This window comes from Cottoperca gobio, chromosome 8, assembly GCF_900634415.1.
Source record: "Cottoperca gobio chromosome 8, fCotGob3.1, whole genome shotgun sequence".
NCBI classification, from domain to species: domain Eukaryota; kingdom Metazoa; phylum Chordata; class Actinopteri; order Perciformes; family Bovichtidae; genus Cottoperca; species Cottoperca gobio.
In genome coordinates, this window is record NC_041362.1 from 17,058,704 (window position 1) to 17,076,884 (window position 18,181).

Sequence of the window (18,181 nt, forward strand, 5' to 3'; positions counted from 1 at the left end):
ATGAAATTGACTTAATTTACACACATATTCTTAAGATTCAACTGTTAATATTTTAAATAACAAAACACAAAACAAATGATGAGGCTTGTGGAGTTTAATAAGCACTTACGAAGGATTTAGCTTGAGAGTGCTAAAAAACAAACAATTTACCATATAAAACAAACATTACCCTCATTTTTACAGCAGAACCAAAAATAGCACTGAAAAAAAGAACATCCACATGTACAGTTTCACCAAAAATGTAGTTTTCCCCAACAGTGTTTACAAAAGCGTGTACAAACATTTTATTTTTATCTTTACGTGGATCAGTTAGCGTTATCACATACCCTCTAGTACCAGGGGCAAGTTAAACATCTAAAAACATCACATCTAAAATTAGTTGAAACGATAGTTTGAGTATGATGGGGCATTTGTGGCATCAGTAGAGGCTGCAGGAAGCAGCAGGAGCCCCGTGCTGTTGTCTCTCTTACACCGATCCATCGCCTGCTTGTATGTTATCTTCTCTTTAGTGATGGGGTCTACAAGCTCTTTTTTGTAGGAAGCCTCATCTTGCAGCTCATCAGCTGATGTGCTGTCAATAATATTAGTGGCAAGAGCTTCTTTGACACTGAGGCGTCCTGCTTTAGCAGGATTCACAAACCCACCGGTCAGGTACTGCGCTTCCATGTACCTCCTGGCATTTTCTCTAGAAATATACCCTTTCGTGGCAGCTGGTCCCACTGCAAGACGGTCTTTGGTTATGGGGTCCTCGACTCCAGTGAAGGCCTTCTGGGCATTCAGAAGCTTGTGCATGTCACTCGAGTCAATGAGACCGCGTTCAGCTGCCTTGTGGACTGACAGTTTGTCCTTTATGGAGAGATCGATGATTCCCCCGGAGGCTGCTTGTGCCTCCAGCAGCTTCAGAGCTGTGTCGGCATCAATGAGTTTGCGGGTCAGAGCACTTCTCACGGACATGCGGCTATTAGTGGTAGTGTCTAAAATACCAGAGATGGGGAAATACTCATCACCTGCTGAAGCACTGAGGTTGTTCAGACTGCCACTGTGGTGACTGTTGAGGCTGGGGTAAGAGGACCTCAGGGAGTTTGGCATGGAGTTTAAGGGAGAGCTTGGAGTGGGTCTATTGGGTGGTCTTTGGATTATTGGAGGAATGAAGGGCTTACGGGTTTCTCCTGCAACAAGGAGGGCAAACTCCGTAATGGATATTTTTCCTTCCTTGTGACGCATCACGTCATACTGGGTCAAATGACCATTCCTCAGAGCATCCTTGAGGGAGTACTGCTTCCCACTTTTGCGATCCTGCAGAATTGTTGTTTCCCCATCTGGACCAGTTGAAGTGATTTCCTCCCATTCAGCATTCCAATTCAGACAGTTGAATGTAGTGGTTGCGATCAATTAGCCCCTGCACATAGGCATCATAGGGAGTCATGTCTCTACCGGTTTCTGGATCCAGGATGCTGATCTTCGTTGAGAGGTTTGTCTCCCTGGTGTGAGTATCAGAGTGGTCTTCTTTCATGACGTTGCTCTGCAGCTCGATGATAAGTGTATCTCTCTGGTGTATTTTGTCTTTTTCGTTGAGGATTTCTTTCTCCAGTCGTTGCATTTCAGTGGATGTCTTAAGACTCCTCTGTCGTCCAATCTGGTTTCTCTCACCCATTAGCTTAGACTGTTGCTGGAAGGTTATGGTGATGTTCTGTTTTTGAGACTCTAACATTTTGAGCTGTCTGAGGAGATCCTCCTTCTCTCTCTGCAGAGCATCTTTGTTGGTGATGAGAGTGGTCTCCTCGTGAGAAGTCACAGACTTTGTTGACTGTATGTGAGTAATTCTGATGTGGATGTTCTGAGTGCTATCCTCCTGGTCACGCCTGAGATTTCTCTCCTGCGATACGAGATCTCTTAGACGTTCCCTTTCAGCCTCCAATTCCGGGTCTTTCTCTACACGAACAACCTCCCTGTAAACAACCTTCTCAATTGACTTCTCCTTTTGCAGAATTTCCAACTTGAGTTTCAGGTTGCGGATTTCTCTCTCGATACGACTGACATTGTGGGCCTCAGTCTCCATGTTGACACGTATACCATCAGTAAGTTTGTCCAGCATAGGATCCCTCTCAACTTTCAGGATCTCCTCGATGATTATCTTTTCCTCAATGGCCGGCGGAGAGTTTTCCAGTTCAAGAATGCGAGCTTTGATCTGCCTGAGCTCTGACTCTGCTTGAATCTTCTTCTGACGATCGTCCATCTGAGCCAAGATATTCTCTTTGTCTTGAATCAGGGCTCTGAGCTGTCTGGCCTCTATATCAAGCTTTCTGCGGCTTTTCAGTTCATCATCCAGGTTCTTGTTCAACTTGTCATGCTCCAGTAACTGCTTGGGATCCTTCTGAAGACGCACCACTTCCTGCATGACAATCTTTTCCTCCGGCTTCTGCCTTTCAAGGACAATGTATTGATTCTGGAGGTCAAAGAGTAACTCCTCCACACTGCGGCGTTGGTTAATCTCTTCTCTGACATCCCTCCGAAGTCTGTCAGACTCTTTTTCAAGAAGAGGATCATTCTCATATTTGATGAGCTCTTTATGGACTATCTTGGTCTCCACCTTGGATTTTTCAACTTTCAGCTCATCTCTTTCTTTACGTAGGCGGGTCAGCAGCTCCAGGGTGGTGTCGTAGTTGACTTGCAGTCGGGAGTCTTGGTTGTTCAGCCTTTGCAATTCCCTGATGACCTCTGGGCTTTTCTCTTCTTTGATCACCTCCTGGGTCACCTCCTTGTACTCCACTTTGGGTTTCTGAGCGCGCAGCGTAGTCAGAGTTGTTATCACTGTCTTGATGTCTATCTCCAAGTCTGTACGGTTACGGCTGGAATCCTGAAGCTCTTTCCTCAGACGCACAAGCTCGACTTCTGTCTCAGGATCAACTCTGTAGATCTCATTGATGATCTCCTTGACCTCAATTTTAGGCCTGAGCTTGTCCACCTCCCCATAACGTAGCTGCAAAGTGGTCAATTCCTTCATCAAGACAACATTCTCGTCTCTCTCCTCCTCCAATGCCGTTCGTAGTTTCTTCGACTGTTCCATAGTTTCTGGATCTTGCTGTACTTGCTTCACCACCTTGGTGACTATCTTGGGTTGGATGGTGGGAATGACCATCTCTAGTGTGTTAATCTGGCTCCTTGTGCTAAAAATCCTATCGTTGAGCGACTTGGAATGGTGATCCTCCTCCGAGATACCACTTTGAAACGTGAGAACAGCTTTCAGCATCTCTGGATCCCTTTCAAGCCTCACAACTTCTTTCTTAACAACCTTCTCCCTGATTTTTTGTTTCTGCTGAGACAGAACCGTGAGCTCAGTTTTCACATGAATTTTCTCAGTATCTCTCGTTTGGAGCTCTAGTCGTATCCTCTCCATCTCTTCTCTGATCTTGGCGGCGTCTTTGTCAAGCTGCGGGTCTCTCTCGTATTCAGTCATTAACCTGATCACCAGTTTTGGTTCAACTTTGATCAGCTGTGTTTCCATTTTGACAATCGTCTCACTGATCATTGTTATCTCTGAATGGGTTCTTGTCCTCTTCGATGATTCATCCTGGATCCGATTTTTCAGAGAATGTAGTTCCGCCTCTAGTTTAGGGTCATGGTAGTATTGCACCACCTCCGTCTCCTGCAACCTCTCCACTCCTTTCCTATTCTTCAGAGACACAAATCTCTTACGGTATGTTTCCAGGTCTCTTTCAGCATGTAAGCGCCTGGCTTCCTCCTCCATTAATTCCCTTTTCAGAATATCACTCTCCTGCAGGTCCTTCCTCTGGCTCTGTAGCTGCAGCTGCTGATTGACCACCACCTGACTAACTTTGTCTTCATTCTGCACATGAATAAAAGGACAAAGGAGATGAACATTTTGGGCAGGAATCACTAGGAATAATTCTTCTATTATTTTAGTGTTGTTGATGTTATTTTGATTCCATAATATCGTACCCTGGCCTTGATGTTCTTCGTCGTTCCCAACTGGTTGAGTAGCTGGTTGTTTTCTGCAGACACCTCAGAGAAAAGGTTCAGTAGATCTTTCTCCTGTAAAAGGCAGAATGAGTTGAGAAATTTAAGATGACAGAGGGAACATTTTAGTTAAAAGGTGGAATATTTTGAAACTCTAAGGTAGAGAGTTTTTCTATAAGTGTACCTTTCTCTGTACAGCCTGAACCAAAGTTGAAGTTTGACGCATCTTTGGGACTGGTTCATCATCGTCGTCGTCATCGTCATCGTCATCATTCAGATTGACACGGTAAGTGTTTGACTTCATGTCATACTCCTGAAAGAAAATGTAATTCAAGATTTAGGCATCAAGTACTTGGAAGTGCATACCTAATCCACTGTAAAGGAGAATAATCCTATTCTCTGAACTCACATTCAAGACGCTCTGAAGGTCACGGGAAAGAAACTTGACTCGATCTAAATCACCGGTTTTCTTCTTGATGTCCTCCATCACTCTCTAAACAAGACATGTATCCACACAGATTTGAGTTAGATTTTTTTTTATAAATTGGAGACAGTTTAATTTATATATGGAAATCCTTCCAACTCACCTTCTGAGAGTTCTGCTTGGCTGTTATCTGCGTCACATTATCTGTAGGTTTGATCGCAGTATTGGGCAAATTCACCAAGAAGAAATCAAGTGACTGAACAGCATTCTGGAAATCTTGGTTTTTATTGTTTGCGTCCTTTAGGAGAGCAGACCTAAAGCGAAATATGAATAACAATCCTCATCACTACAGAAATGCTTCAGGACATAGGCAAAGTTATAAAACACAAATACAGTTACAACAATGCCTGAATCTTGTTTTACTCACCTTTCCTGGAGCTGATTATTGACAGTCGTGTAACGGTTCTTCAGCTGTTTCACCTCATTCTCCTGGCGGCGGATGTCTGGACAGTATTCATTGAAACTCCGCTGCAAGCAGCTGCCTGCTTTCTCCGTCAGGTCCAAGTCTCTGCCTAATTTAGTCAACTCATCCTTCTTGGAGGTGACATCTTTATGCATAATCTGTTTGACATAAGGAGAAATAACTGAGATAAAGACAGGATTGGATCCCTTTGCTCTATCCTGAAATAGCTCAATCTCTGACTTTTTTTTGGTTGCATTATAAAGTAAAACACCTGCAGCTGCTGGTTGCGACTGAGGAGGGCGTTGGGTTGATCAAGAATGGCGCTTTCTTTAGCCAGTTTCTCCTCAAACCCAGAGACGATGCCTTCCACGTTCAGCTTCTGCTTCTCCAGGAACATGGAGGCTGTAGCTCTGGTTGAGAGGAGAGAAACGCAGGAGGTAACAATGAAAAAGATCTCTGAGAAATGGGCTACTTCGTATATTTAAAAAAAGAAATCATATAAAAAGAGAAACTCTTCCTACTTTTTATTATAGAGATCAATGAGGGTGTTGATGTCATCAAGCTTGTTGTTGGCAGCGCTGAGTTTGTGGGGCAGGGTGGAGGCGGTGGGTCCCAGGGGTTTCTTGGCCAGAACAGGCTCCATGTCTCTCTGGACTGCAGACTTCTCTGACTCCAGCTTCCTCACAGTCTGAGCGGATTTCTGGAGGGCAAAGTCATTCGGTGTTACTGATCACAACAAGATAAACGTGTGTGAACATGTTGAGGATAACATTTGAAAAATAAATAACACAATGAATGTTGTTCATGTTCACCTCATGCTCTTGCAGCCTGTTCCCCAGGTCTTGTGTGGGGTTGCGGTTGTCTAGTGGGGCTCTGAGTCGACTCAGGACTTCTTTTTCGCTCTGATCCAGGGCTTTGTTGATCTTGTCTATTTTACTGGCTAGCTCTGCAGCTCTGGGATCCTCTGGAGCACTTTGAACAGCGGCTGAGGAGGAGCAAAGACAATAACTTTACAATGAAAAGTTAGATAATCCTAAATGTTCCATCAAAGACTTGTTCATGTACTGAAGGCCTTTACACACCGAGGGCACGTCAATATATTTAATAAAGGCATCGACCAATCACGTTGTGCCAAACGGACGTCACGTCAAAATGCAAACTAAAGAAGTGTAGCCGAGGGTTATGATGTGCCTATAATTATGAGGATTTTGAAACAACAACACTGTAGTCCGAACCAAGAAGGCAAAACTGTATTACTTCTTTCAACCTTGACAAAGGCAGCACAGACCAAATCCACTTCTTCTTCTTTTCACAATAAAAGCGCTAAACAAATACACTGCAGTCCCACAGAGCATTTCCCTAAAAGGAAGCTCTGGTGTGAATATATTTAGACCTTTTATTGAACAAGTGCCGCAACTGTTGCAAATTAGCATCGCTGCCGGTATGAATAGTTTTTGATATCAAATATTCTCAGGCGAGTGTTTTGCATTTTCGTGTCGTTTATTCGGCAGGCCCCTGGTTTGTATAGGCCTGTATAGCCAGGGGAAACAAAATAAGTCTGTCCTGTAAAGATGTCTTTCTTCTCACCTGCCTTCTGAGGGCGGACCACCTCCACAGTGGGGTTCTTCAAGGAGGACATAAGAGCAGATCTACGGCTCTTTAGATCTGTCAGCGCTCTGTCCAGACTGAACACACATAGATATGCAGTGTTTCATTCAAATCCATCACAGGCTTTGTCTCCGTTCACACAACAATGTAAAGAAAATATACTGTAGGTGGTGAGTTTGCACTCTGTACCTGTTTACTTTCTCCAGCGCCTCAGCATCAGGGGGTGGGACCATAAAACATGTGCCAGGGAGGGTCCTGATCTTCCCATTGCTGCTCTGAAGCTCCCAGTTCTTAAAATCAGAGTTGGACTTTAGGTTTAGCACGTCACCACGCCTCACTGTGTCCTGAACCAGACAGAGAAGATGATAAAATAAAGATGACAACCACAATATTTTGCCTTGAGGAAATCATGTTCATGTATTAAAACACAGCATACATCTTCATCTGCCCAGTCACACAGGGACACTGCAGTGGTGGGTTTGGTGAGCGGGGTTCGGCGTAACTTCAGAGGCACGATGCTGCTGCTGAGCTCCCTGAGGGCAGCCAGGCGCTGCTCATTCCTCTTTACCGCTGGTTCATCTCCCTGAAGGTATTATTGAATTAGAAAAGATGCAACACAATCAAACAAAATATAATGTGCTACATCCGGAACTTTAGCATTTCTTGATTATCTAACCGGGTAGAGGTAGAACTGACTTTGCTGAGCAGGTTTAAAGCAGGCTAGATCTGCAAACTGGCTGCTGTGAAGAGTGCAGCCAATAGCAGAGTTGTGACATACACAAAGTTAGACACTAAAAGACACTAAATAATAAAACAATATAATTATTTAAAATATATAACATTTCCAGGAAACTTTCATTTTTAGGTTACGGGGGAAAGAACAATATTTGAAATGCTACTTGAGATATTAGTGTGGTTAACATATACATATAAATAATATCTCACTGATTATAGTATAAGGTTTTTAAAAAACAAAATAACAAATATAGCAGATGTAGTTCTTCAAGACTCTAGAGCTGCATAGAAACCATGACTTAGAAAACACCGCTGTACCTCCAGCTCCAACAGAACCTGAGGGTTGCTCTTCTCGGCCAGAGCCTTTGGGTTCATCGTGGAGCTGAGCCTCTCCAGGGACTCAGACAACGTGTCTGCATCCAGCTGGAACTGCATTGGACACAAATTTACTTTTTAACAACGAGCAGTAGGGAACCAGACGATTTATCAGAATAAATATTGTCGCAGTCACTCATAGTGTGGCGGCTCGCTACCTTCTTGTAGTCTTCTATGTTGTCCAGGTGTATTTCCTGCGCCAAACACAAGTTGAGGAAGCCTTGCCACTCAGCCTGCACAGCAGCTCTGTGTGCCTGACAAAAACAATCGCCTCAATTCAGTTTGAAATCACTCATTTCAATGTATTTGACAATAAGAAATCCTATCACAGTTATCACACAGATATGGTGACAGATGTACCTCTATTGTTGAGCTGGCAGGATGTTTCTTTTCAGTGAGACTTTCTCCCTCCTGCTGCAGCTTGTTGATCTCCATCTCATGTGCTAGCAGGCCATTGTTTTTGAATTTCTGTACATAGCAGACGAAACATAAATTGATATGTCAGACATAACATAATGATTCAAGGATTCAACTCAAATGATCCCTGCAGCGAAGCGAAGGTGCCATACTGGTTACACCAGTTGTGTCCCGAGCTGGTGCAACAGGCCCTTACAGGATTGTGCTTGAAGGCAAGCTGATAAACAAAGTTTTACTATTCCTCCCTCCAAAATATCTCCGCCCTGCACCTCCTCGAAGTAACACAATGACACAGGAAGTTAAATTTAGTCAATATTGACAACCATGACAACACATGTCGTCCACCCACCTCGTACTCCATGCGGACACTTGGGGCATCCACCATGCGGTCACTCCAGTCTCTCTGGAGGACCCTCTCCTGCTGGCGGGACAGGTAGGCCAGCTCCTTACTGCAGCTCTGCACATACTCGTACAGAGAGGCCAGGTGGCTGCGTCTCTGCTGGGAGCTCTCCTGCACAACACACATTCACATTACACATCCATCTGAACTTAACTAAACTCCTTCAAACACACATTAAAGGCTTGGAGTCGACAAGAGCAACAAAAAACAACTCACATAAAGTTTAGCATATTTCTCCTTGAGGGCGTCGTACTGCTCCTGCGAACAAAGATGAAGAAGAAACAGGTAAATGATTCATCCTGCATGAAGTCCTGCATGTATGTGTTATTATCTCTGCCAGGCGTAAAGCTGTGGGGAGATAATGTGTTCGGGTCATGTGTGTGTGTGTGTGTGTGCGTGTGTGTGTGTGTGTGTGTGTGTGTGTGTGTGCGTGTGTGCGTGTGTGCGTGTGTGTGTGTGTGTGTGTGTGTGTGTGTGTGTGTGTGTCTGCAGCTAATCTCACATACTACTGGTTCCATCAACCTGATGTTTTCTTTTTACTTATTTATGACTGTATGAAGGATCTATTGTGGTCAAAACCATCACATTTGATCTGTGATACACAATTTTTGAAAAACCTATTTTGACTGTTTTATACATTCTTTGAATGCTCAGTAGCTAAAGGCATTTCCATACCTACTCTGTCGCTTGGTCAGGGTTTAGAAACTGACATCCATGAAGAAGTGTGGTGTCATTTTGAAACGGAGCATCTGCAGATTACCTGACATGTAATGATTTACTAAAGTTAGGCACGATACGAGATGAATAAATCCTTGTTTTGTGTAAGGGGAGCCTTTGTTTGGGAGGGTAGAGGGGGGGACACCTGGCGGAGAGCTCTGCACTTTTCCAGTTATGTTGCAGTTACCTGGGAAGCGGTGGTGCTGGGCTGCAGCTGGGCGTTGTAGGCCTCGATCTCCTGGTGCAGAATGTTGTGTTCTGCGATCTGCTTCTCCACATCAGTCAGTTTGGGGCCATAGCCGTCCGACTTTAACTGTTTCTGTAAAATGAAAGCATTACGAAGCAGAAGCTTGTTCAACCTTTGAAATGTATGAATCATGAAGATGTTTAGATCATAAAACTAAAGATTGAACAAACCAGTTTTTTGTCCAGCAGAGGACTCCAATCGATCTTTTGTTTCAGATCCAAAGCAAGCACCTGAGAATACAGTTCCCTGTAGATGGCACAGTCCTTCACCCAGCGATCATGGAGGTTTTTTACACTTAAAAAGGCAAAATCAGAAACAAGTATTCCCAGTCATTAGTAAGAAAGTGGGTGGAGAAAATGGAATGTGGAAATGACACTTTGTGGCAGACATATCTCTCTCTGGTATGCGACGCATCCAGTTTCAGGTGTGCCTGTTGGCATGCGTGTTAGTGTTTGTGTGACACTCCAGAATAAACTCACTCTCTCTCTATCTCGTGGGCCTGCGGGTGCTGCAGCCTCTTGGCTTTGTCCACGTCCATGAAGAGATCCTTCAGCAGCCCCTCAGCATCCGCCAGGTTGTCTGCGTTCTCCCTCTGGTGGATCAGGGTCTGTTTCTTCCCATCACGCTCGGTGTCCTACGAGGGGACAAAAGGAGCGTTTGTCGGATTCATCTTTATCTCCAGGAGTCAAACACATGTTTTTTGCTTAACCTCACACTGAGTTTATCTCATTTTGAAAAAGTTTGTATGTTAGTTTGGAGAGCTGGTTGATGACTTGGCATTAGTTCTGGTAGTTTTCCTTTTAATACCACTTGATTTACATCGAGGGGCCAACTGCTCACAATGTAAATTCAATTAAAAATTAAATAAACTAAATTTCGCAAAAAACACAAGCTTGTCAAACCTTCTACCTTTGACAGAGATGACATACTGTATTTCAGACTCATTTGCTGCTTGTTAGTCAAGGAAACGTGTAAACTCAGCCTTAATTGCTGAGATTTTAGGTTTCAAAACTGATGCAGTGTCTGCTTTCAAGTGTCAAATTAAGGCAGTGCTAATGTACTCAAGTCATAAGTCTTTATTTCTGCGATCTCGGCCTAACTCTTCTTACCACAGTCAGCAGATCCTCTGATGCCAGGATGCTCTTCTCTACTTGGTCTGCATTCTTCTGCATGCGAGACACCACCACAGCCAGGTCATTGGCCTGGACCCTGGATCAAAACACAGAGACACACACATCATCCTGTGAGGAATCCTGAAGATATTACAAAACTAGTACGAGTAGAAAGAAAGATCTTGTTACTGTGATTCAATAGCTTGGTTTTGAACAGCAAATCTACTTTCATGCCTTTAATCTTACAGTTGGGCTGTTCAGTCTTCATGCAGCAGATTTTAGAAGGTGATCAGCTGTTTTGTGTTTATCATTTCGATCTTCAAAGTAGCTGCTGCAGTCAAACAAATGTATAAGACTAAGAGTAAAATATTTCCCTCTGAAATGTAGTGGAGTTGCATAAAGGTACCTAAACATTCTACTTAAAGTACCATACTTGAGTCGATGTAGTTAGCTATTTCCCACCACTGGGTTTGAACTGTCATGTAAAAGTGTTGCTTTAGACAGTGTTACTTGTTGTTCTTCATGTAATGAGAGGGAGTTGAAGTTAGTGTTTCAGGCACTCAACCCACTCGGAGCAGGAACAAAGAAGAATTCCTTCACCTGCTCAACTTCACCTGTCATTCATCTTTCTGCAGACTGTGTGCTCTGTGGGTGTTTGTTCTGTCATTCCTCCTCCAATGTGAAATGAAGAGCAAACTATTTATTCTGACACACCCACATGAGGACGCAGAGGACACACCGAAGAGGAGGGGGGTTGTCTCCCCCCCCCTCAACCCCGTCTACATTTCAACTCCCATTAGCAGTCAGGAATGTCGCCATTTAGCTTTTATCAAGGGAACGGTGTACATTTACAGCAGGGCCAGTCAGACATTACGGCTTGTAGGAGGCAGAGTACTCCCTTTTTATTACTCCTCGTGCTGGAATGTAACTATGTACATTTAGTCTGTGTGCTTTTTACTTCCCTACATTTATTTGACCCTTTTAGTTACTTGTTAAATGCTCTTTTATATGCAAAACATATGACCATTTTATAAAATAATTATGATGTTAAACTACATAACAGTAAATGCAAGTAAAGCTGACACAATAAAAAGTAGATGAATCAACGAGTCCATTGACAGAAAATAAACTACTTTGATAGAATAGAAGGATCTTTATTGTCTCTCAGGGACAATGACATTTCACAAGGCTTCTCCCCATGTAGTTCAAATAAAACAAATAAATAAAAGCTGTAATAAAAACAGTAATAGCAGCATAAAAATAAAAGGCAGATATATATGTTCCAGCTCCCCAAATGAGGATTTGCTGCTATTCCTTTTATTTTATTTTATATTATTTCATTTGGGAGGACAAAACAAACATTATGAAGGTGTCCCTTTGTGTACTCGTGACGGGCGTTTCTCACCACCAAACAATCAACCAGGAGATAATTCTATAATGAAATAATCATTAGTTAAATATTTACTCCACTTCAACTAACTACAAAAATAAAATCCTGCTTTTACATGAACACATGAGTAATAATAACCTCATGATACAATATTGAGACATTTTAATGTAATAAGTACTTTTTCGTTTGATACTTTAAATATATTTTCCTGATTAAACTATTAATTACATTTTTTTACTCAAGTAACATTTTCAATTCAGGACTCAGGAGTTCTTTTTACATTGTGGTATTAGTACTTTTACTGAGTATCTGAATACTTCCTCCTCCACTGATTGCTCCTTCACTCAAACTCATATCTCTGCTGCAAAGGTGCAACATGTGGCTGACTTCATTCATTGCTGACAGCTACGAGCGTGAAACACACACACACACACACGGCTGTTTCTGAGCATTATCATTCATACTCAACCGTGTACATGAGGTGATCCATTCACCGCACTAACTGACTCACTCACTTCCATTCAAACTCAAGTGTCACTGATTAGGGCAAACAGAGCTCGCAGCAGAGAGACCTTGCCCTGCCACTCCCTCAGCCCTTCCTGTCTTCTGTCAGAAACAATATGCCCGGCACACCTCGCTGTCAGGCACTCATTTTCCACAGTATGTGTCCTCTCTGGAGGACAGGACATGGAGGAGATAAACAGTCCCTTTGAGAGGTGTGGGGTGGAGGGTTGTGCAATTTCAAACTCTCTAGAAGTCAGACATTTATTGTCATGTGTAACTTCATAAAACATGATTGATTGTGGCGAGCGTCCCTCCTCTACTCAAACAACCACTGGTTCCACTACATAGCAATGACAACAAGCTGCACACTCTATTGTATACTTTCTCAGTTGGATTAAAGTGTATAAGGCAAACTGTTGACCTATCAGCTTACTGAGTCAGAACACAGGCCTATTGAGTGGCACCAGAAATGAATTTAGTGAGTCAGTTGATGCTACACCCCTTGGGCAAAGACACCAGTAAAGCTGCTGCGGGTACGAGAAGGAAACCAGGTGAGGTGACAGTCTCTGAAGCATTGAAGGTAACATAGTGGTATTCTTATGGTAAACATTAAAAGGCTGATTTCATGTTTCATTCATTTCCCAAAGCTCCTCGTGCTACTTTTGTTTTCGTTTTAAGAATCAAAGACAGATATTTGTATTTGACACAATGTATTTTAGGAGTCCGACCCTTGTTTTCACTTGGCACCTGACTCCTGTGGTGCACTGTATTGTAAACAGTGTGCGAACATAAATGGGATCATGGTACAAAAAGAAAAGGCCTGCATGCAGCATGCAGCACACAAAACCAGACAAGGGACAGTAACATAAGACTAGGAAACCTGACACACACACACACACACACACACACACACACACACACACACACACACACACACACACACATAGAGAGGAAGGTGACTGAACTCACTTGCTGATCTTTACATTACTGTATTCCTTTTGGTTGGACATCTTGGGAGTCTGCTCGAGCCTGTTTGTTGTAATCTGAGTCCGTGTGTCTTCCAGCCTCACTCTCTCCTCTTTCCTCTCACTCCTACTTGACTCTCGTGGCGTCTCCCACTCAGTTAAGGAGCGTCCACCTGTCTCAGCTCCTCCCAGGCCAGCAGGTGTGTCATGAGTAAAAGCAGCGGAGGAGCAGACCGGGCCGACCTGTTCCACGCTCCTGCCTACCTCGTCACAGTCCTGGCTCTGAGCCTAATTATTTTCTTGATACCACACGTTACATAATATTTAATGAGTTTATCTGCAGATATTTGTCTCTGAAACAGCAATTATTTTGCAATTTACCATGAAGATATGTTTTTTGTTTGTTTTTATTTCAATTATTAACCTTTCTTTATATATGATAATGTTTACATGCCATTATGTTATGTTGAAATGTATGTTGAGAAACTACAGTTTACAATGGGAGGAAAACACCATGAAGAAGGTTTTTTTAAAAGCTCTTTGAAGCTGATACAGCTCCTGCTCTAATATCAGCTGCATGCAGACCGAGACATGGCCGGACTTTATAAAGCACTCACTGTTTCCACGTGTATGGTTGAGGAGGAATGTAGCAGAACGGGTTACTCCATAGCGGGATATCAGGAGTATCATTACCACACGCTGCTATTGTTCATTCAGACATGACAAGGACATTTAGATTTATATGAATCATACATCACGTGGTGATGGAAGAAGTGCTCAGATCTTTAACTTGAGTGAAAACACTGTAGAAATACTCACAAGTAAAAGTCCTACATTCAAAATATAACCATATATACAGTGAAGGAAATAATTATTTGATCCCTGGTCGATTTTGTAAGTTTGCCCACTTACAAAGAAATGAACAGTATAATGGTAGGTGTGTTTTAACAGTGAGAGACCGAATATCAAAAAGAAAATCCAGAAATGTATATTATATAAAAGATATAAATTGATTTGCATTTAATGGTGTGAAATAAGTATTTGATTCCCTTGCAACCAACAAGAATCCTGGCTCCGACAGACCAGTTAGATGAGTCCTCTCGCTTTAGGAAAGTACTCCTAATATCAATCTGTACAAAAGACACCTATCTCAACTTGTTACCTGTAGAAAGACACCTGTCCACAGAATCAATCAATCAGACTCCAACCTCTCCACCATGGGCAAGACCAAAGAGCTGTCTAAGGACATCAGGGATGAGACTGTAGACCTGCACAAGGCTGGAATGGGCTATAAGACCATCAGCAAGCAGCTGGTGAGAAGGAAACAACTGTTGCTGCGATTAATCGAAACTGGAAGAAACACAAAATGACCTTCAATCGCCCTCGGTCTGGGGCTCCACGCAAGATCTTGCCTCGTGGGGTATCGATGATTAAGAGATCAGCCAAGAACTACACGAGAGGAACTTGTCAATGATCTCAAGGCAGCTGGGACCACAGTCACCAAGAAAACTATTGGTAACACACTACGCCGTAATGGATTAAAATCCTGCAGTGCCTGCCAGGTCCCCCTGCTCCAGAAGACACATGTACAGGCCTGTCTGAAGCTTCCAATGAACATCTGAATGATGCAGAGAAGGCTTGGGAGAAGGTGATGTGGTCAGATGTTACCAACATTGAGATCTTTGGCATCAACTCGACACGTCGTGTTTGGAGGGAGACAAATGCCGACTATAACCCCAAGAACACCATCCTCACCATCAAGATGGAGGTGGAAACATTATGCTTTGGGGATGTTTCTCTGCTAAGGGGACAGGACGACATCACCGCATCAAGGGGAGGATGGACGGGGTCATGTGCCGTAAAATCTTGGCCGATAACCTCCTTCCCTCAGCCAGGACACTGGAAATGGGTCATGGATGGGTCTTCCAGTACGACAATGACCCAAAGCATACGACCAAAGAACAAAGGAGTGGCTAAAGAAGAAGCACATTAAGGTGATGGAGTGGCCTCGCCAGTCTCCGGACCTTAATCCCATAGAAAATCTGTGGAGGGAGCTGAAGCTTCGAGTTGCTAAACATCAGCCTCGAAGCCTGAAGGATTTGGAGAGGATCTGTAAATCTCCAAAATCCATAATCTCTCCTGAGATGCAAACCTGGTGACCAACTACAAGAAACGTCTGACCTCTCCACCAAGTACTAAATCATGCTTTGCAAGGGATCAAATAATTATTTCAACAACATTAAATGCAAATCAATGATGTACATTTCTGGATTTTCTTTTTGATATTCGGTCTCTCACTGTTAAAACACACCTACCATTAAATGTATAGACTGTTCAATTCTTTGTAAGTGGGCAAACTTACAAAATCGGCCAGGGATCAAATAATTATTTCCTTCACTGTGTATGTATATATATATATATATATATATATATATATATATATATATATATATATATATTATAGTAAAAGTAAATAAAAGTAGCTGCTGTTGTGTTTTTGGTTTGTTTGCTTTTATTGTTGAGTCTTTTGTATTTTATTTTGTATCTCCTGTGGATTAAATAATGTATCTATCTTTTACTAAAACTAATAAATATAAAATATAATATATAATATATAATATAATCTGAATCTGCAAAGTAACTCAAATTATCTAATTATTGTAGCGGAGTAACAATTACAATATCTCATAAATGTCGTGGAGCAGAAGTCTAAAGTAGCATAAGATATAAATACTCAACTAAAGCAAAAGTACCTCAAAATTGTACTTAAGTACTGTATTTGAGTAAATGTACTTTGATACACCACTGACTATTTGTTAGTGCTACATAATAACAAAGATCTATCAGAGGAGTATGAATAAAAACAGATGAGATCACAGCACGGTTCAGTAGTTGTTCAGGCTGTCACACTGGAAAGATGACACAACTATACCAGCACTGCAGGAAAAGGTGCATGTGATTAAATATTAAGTGGAATTATTATAATTATTCATGGCTTGGTCCACCTGACAGCCGCAGATGTTACGGAGTATCAGAGGTTATCGGACACACGCCCTGTAGAATAACCTCTGTGTCAAGGTCTAGAGTGAAGAATGCAAACTTCTCCTGCTGCCAAGAAAAAAAAGTCTGATAACAAAGATAGTATGTAAAGCTGCAGTGCATTCAGAGTATTTCATGTGAGGGGTGTGTTATTGTTAGCACAAAACACAAATATGCACAGTAATGAATGTTGGAGGCACCTCTGCTGGTAGAGACCAACAATGGGACTTCTTTACGCCTCCGTGACAAAGAAATGGTTGAGCATGCTGCTCCGTCTCATGCTTGCAGTGGGTGTGTCACACGCACACCCAGAGCAGTTACTACCCGAAGTAACACACACATACCTGCGGGGAGAGGGAACAGAAGATCACAGAGAGGAGTGAGTGAGTGACAGGGCAGGGGGGATGATTGAGGAGGTTTCACTTGGCCTCTATCACTGGCAGTACTTGAAGCAGCTATAATCCATATTTTTCACAACAATTTCTCAAATGACGTGAAAGGAAGAAAAACAAGAAGCTAGTAGTCAGTTGTTGCAGGTTTAATAATGAACTGATATTAATGTGTCAGCATACATAGTGAGCCCTTCCTACTTAAAGGAATACTTGAGCCACAAAGTGATCGTCTGTATGTTGTTTGCTCACCAGTGTGTTCGTGAGTTCTTGAAGAAAACGTACTATATCAAAACATCAGTTTGTAAATGAAAGAAAAATGAAGTTTTCTTCAGGACTCAAGGACACGCGGGGATGAGTATATGATATACAAATGTTCATTTTAGGGTTGAAGTATTAAAGTACATATTAAACCAGGGCAGAAATAGAAAGTATCTACTAGTTTGTATTGAAAAAGTCTCTGCTAGACCTTGTGTATTGAGAAATAGGTATGGACACAATAACGCGAACACCTGTACATCTCTTTAAGAAATTAAGTCCAAATCACTATTGTTGATTTAACTCTTGATACGTTTCACACATTTTTTCATCATATGGTAAAGGTGTTCATGCTATTGTGTCCACCCCTGTACTTCAATCAAGCACAAGCCACCTGTTTAAACTCCACATTGTGTAATCCAGAGATAAACAGTCCGTGTATGTGTAGATCATGAACAACCTGTCGCTTTGCTTTCCTGTATTTCACAATGGAAACAGAAAAGGCTCACACAAGCTCAACACGTTTTTCTTATTTTATAAATGTTGCTGTCAACAGCAGGGTGTGGCTCCACATATCTGGATGGAGAAAAAAATGAAGCAATCGAGTCAAGAAACGAAGAATGCTCACTATTTACACGCCGTGCGTTCCACACATACTTCCAGGTCACAATTCTGTAAACGCGTAGAAAGCGATTTAGATCAGCCGCACCCTCAGCACTCCTGAGCAGCAGGTAGTGTTCACCGAGAGATCTAATCTATAGTCACCAGGTTATAGATTAGAAATAGATTTGTCATGTTATAGATTTCAGTCAGTGTGAGGTGGAGCTGCAGTTCTTTGACACAAGATCAGGTCCTCTCAAGCTGGTCAGCCTAATAAGATTGAAAACACTTTGTATCAATTGTCTACCAGGGTTAGGGTAACCCTAACTAAAACAGCATCGCTGTAAAAGTCACTGATGTACACGTGAGTATCTGCCAATATTTATTAGTGCAACAACTATTAGTGCAATAGTAGAGACAGAAAATTTGGCAACTATATTGTTAAGAGTATCATTAAAGTAGTGTTTCATGCAAGAATACCATCAGCTTTTCAAATAGGGAGATTTTCTGCTTCAGTTTTGGATCATTAAAGTGAATATATTTGGGGTTTCGAATGACAA

At 42.2% G+C, this 18,181-nt stretch overlaps 1 protein-coding gene across 1 annotated transcript; it reads right to left on the bottom strand.

Annotated features, from left to right (window-relative positions):
• Positions 1–158: 158 nt before the first annotated feature.
• On the bottom strand, positions 159–13,380 carry LOC115012582 (envoplakin-like). Its single transcript, XM_029438269.1, is given in 23 exon segments — positions 159–1,350; positions 1,352–3,847; positions 3,961–4,053; positions 4,163–4,291; positions 4,388–4,471; positions 4,566–4,716; positions 4,830–5,023; positions 5,137–5,275; positions 5,387–5,565; positions 5,678–5,850; positions 6,453–6,550; positions 6,663–6,817; positions 6,910–7,056; positions 7,527–7,637; positions 7,742–7,837; positions 7,944–8,051; positions 8,350–8,511; positions 8,617–8,655; positions 9,305–9,436; positions 9,535–9,658; positions 9,844–9,998; positions 10,474–10,573; positions 13,340–13,380. Coding segments are annotated over 23 exon segments (6,081 nt in total). The 3' UTR covers positions 159–375.
• Between the last annotated feature and the right edge of the window lie 4,801 nt (positions 13,381–18,181).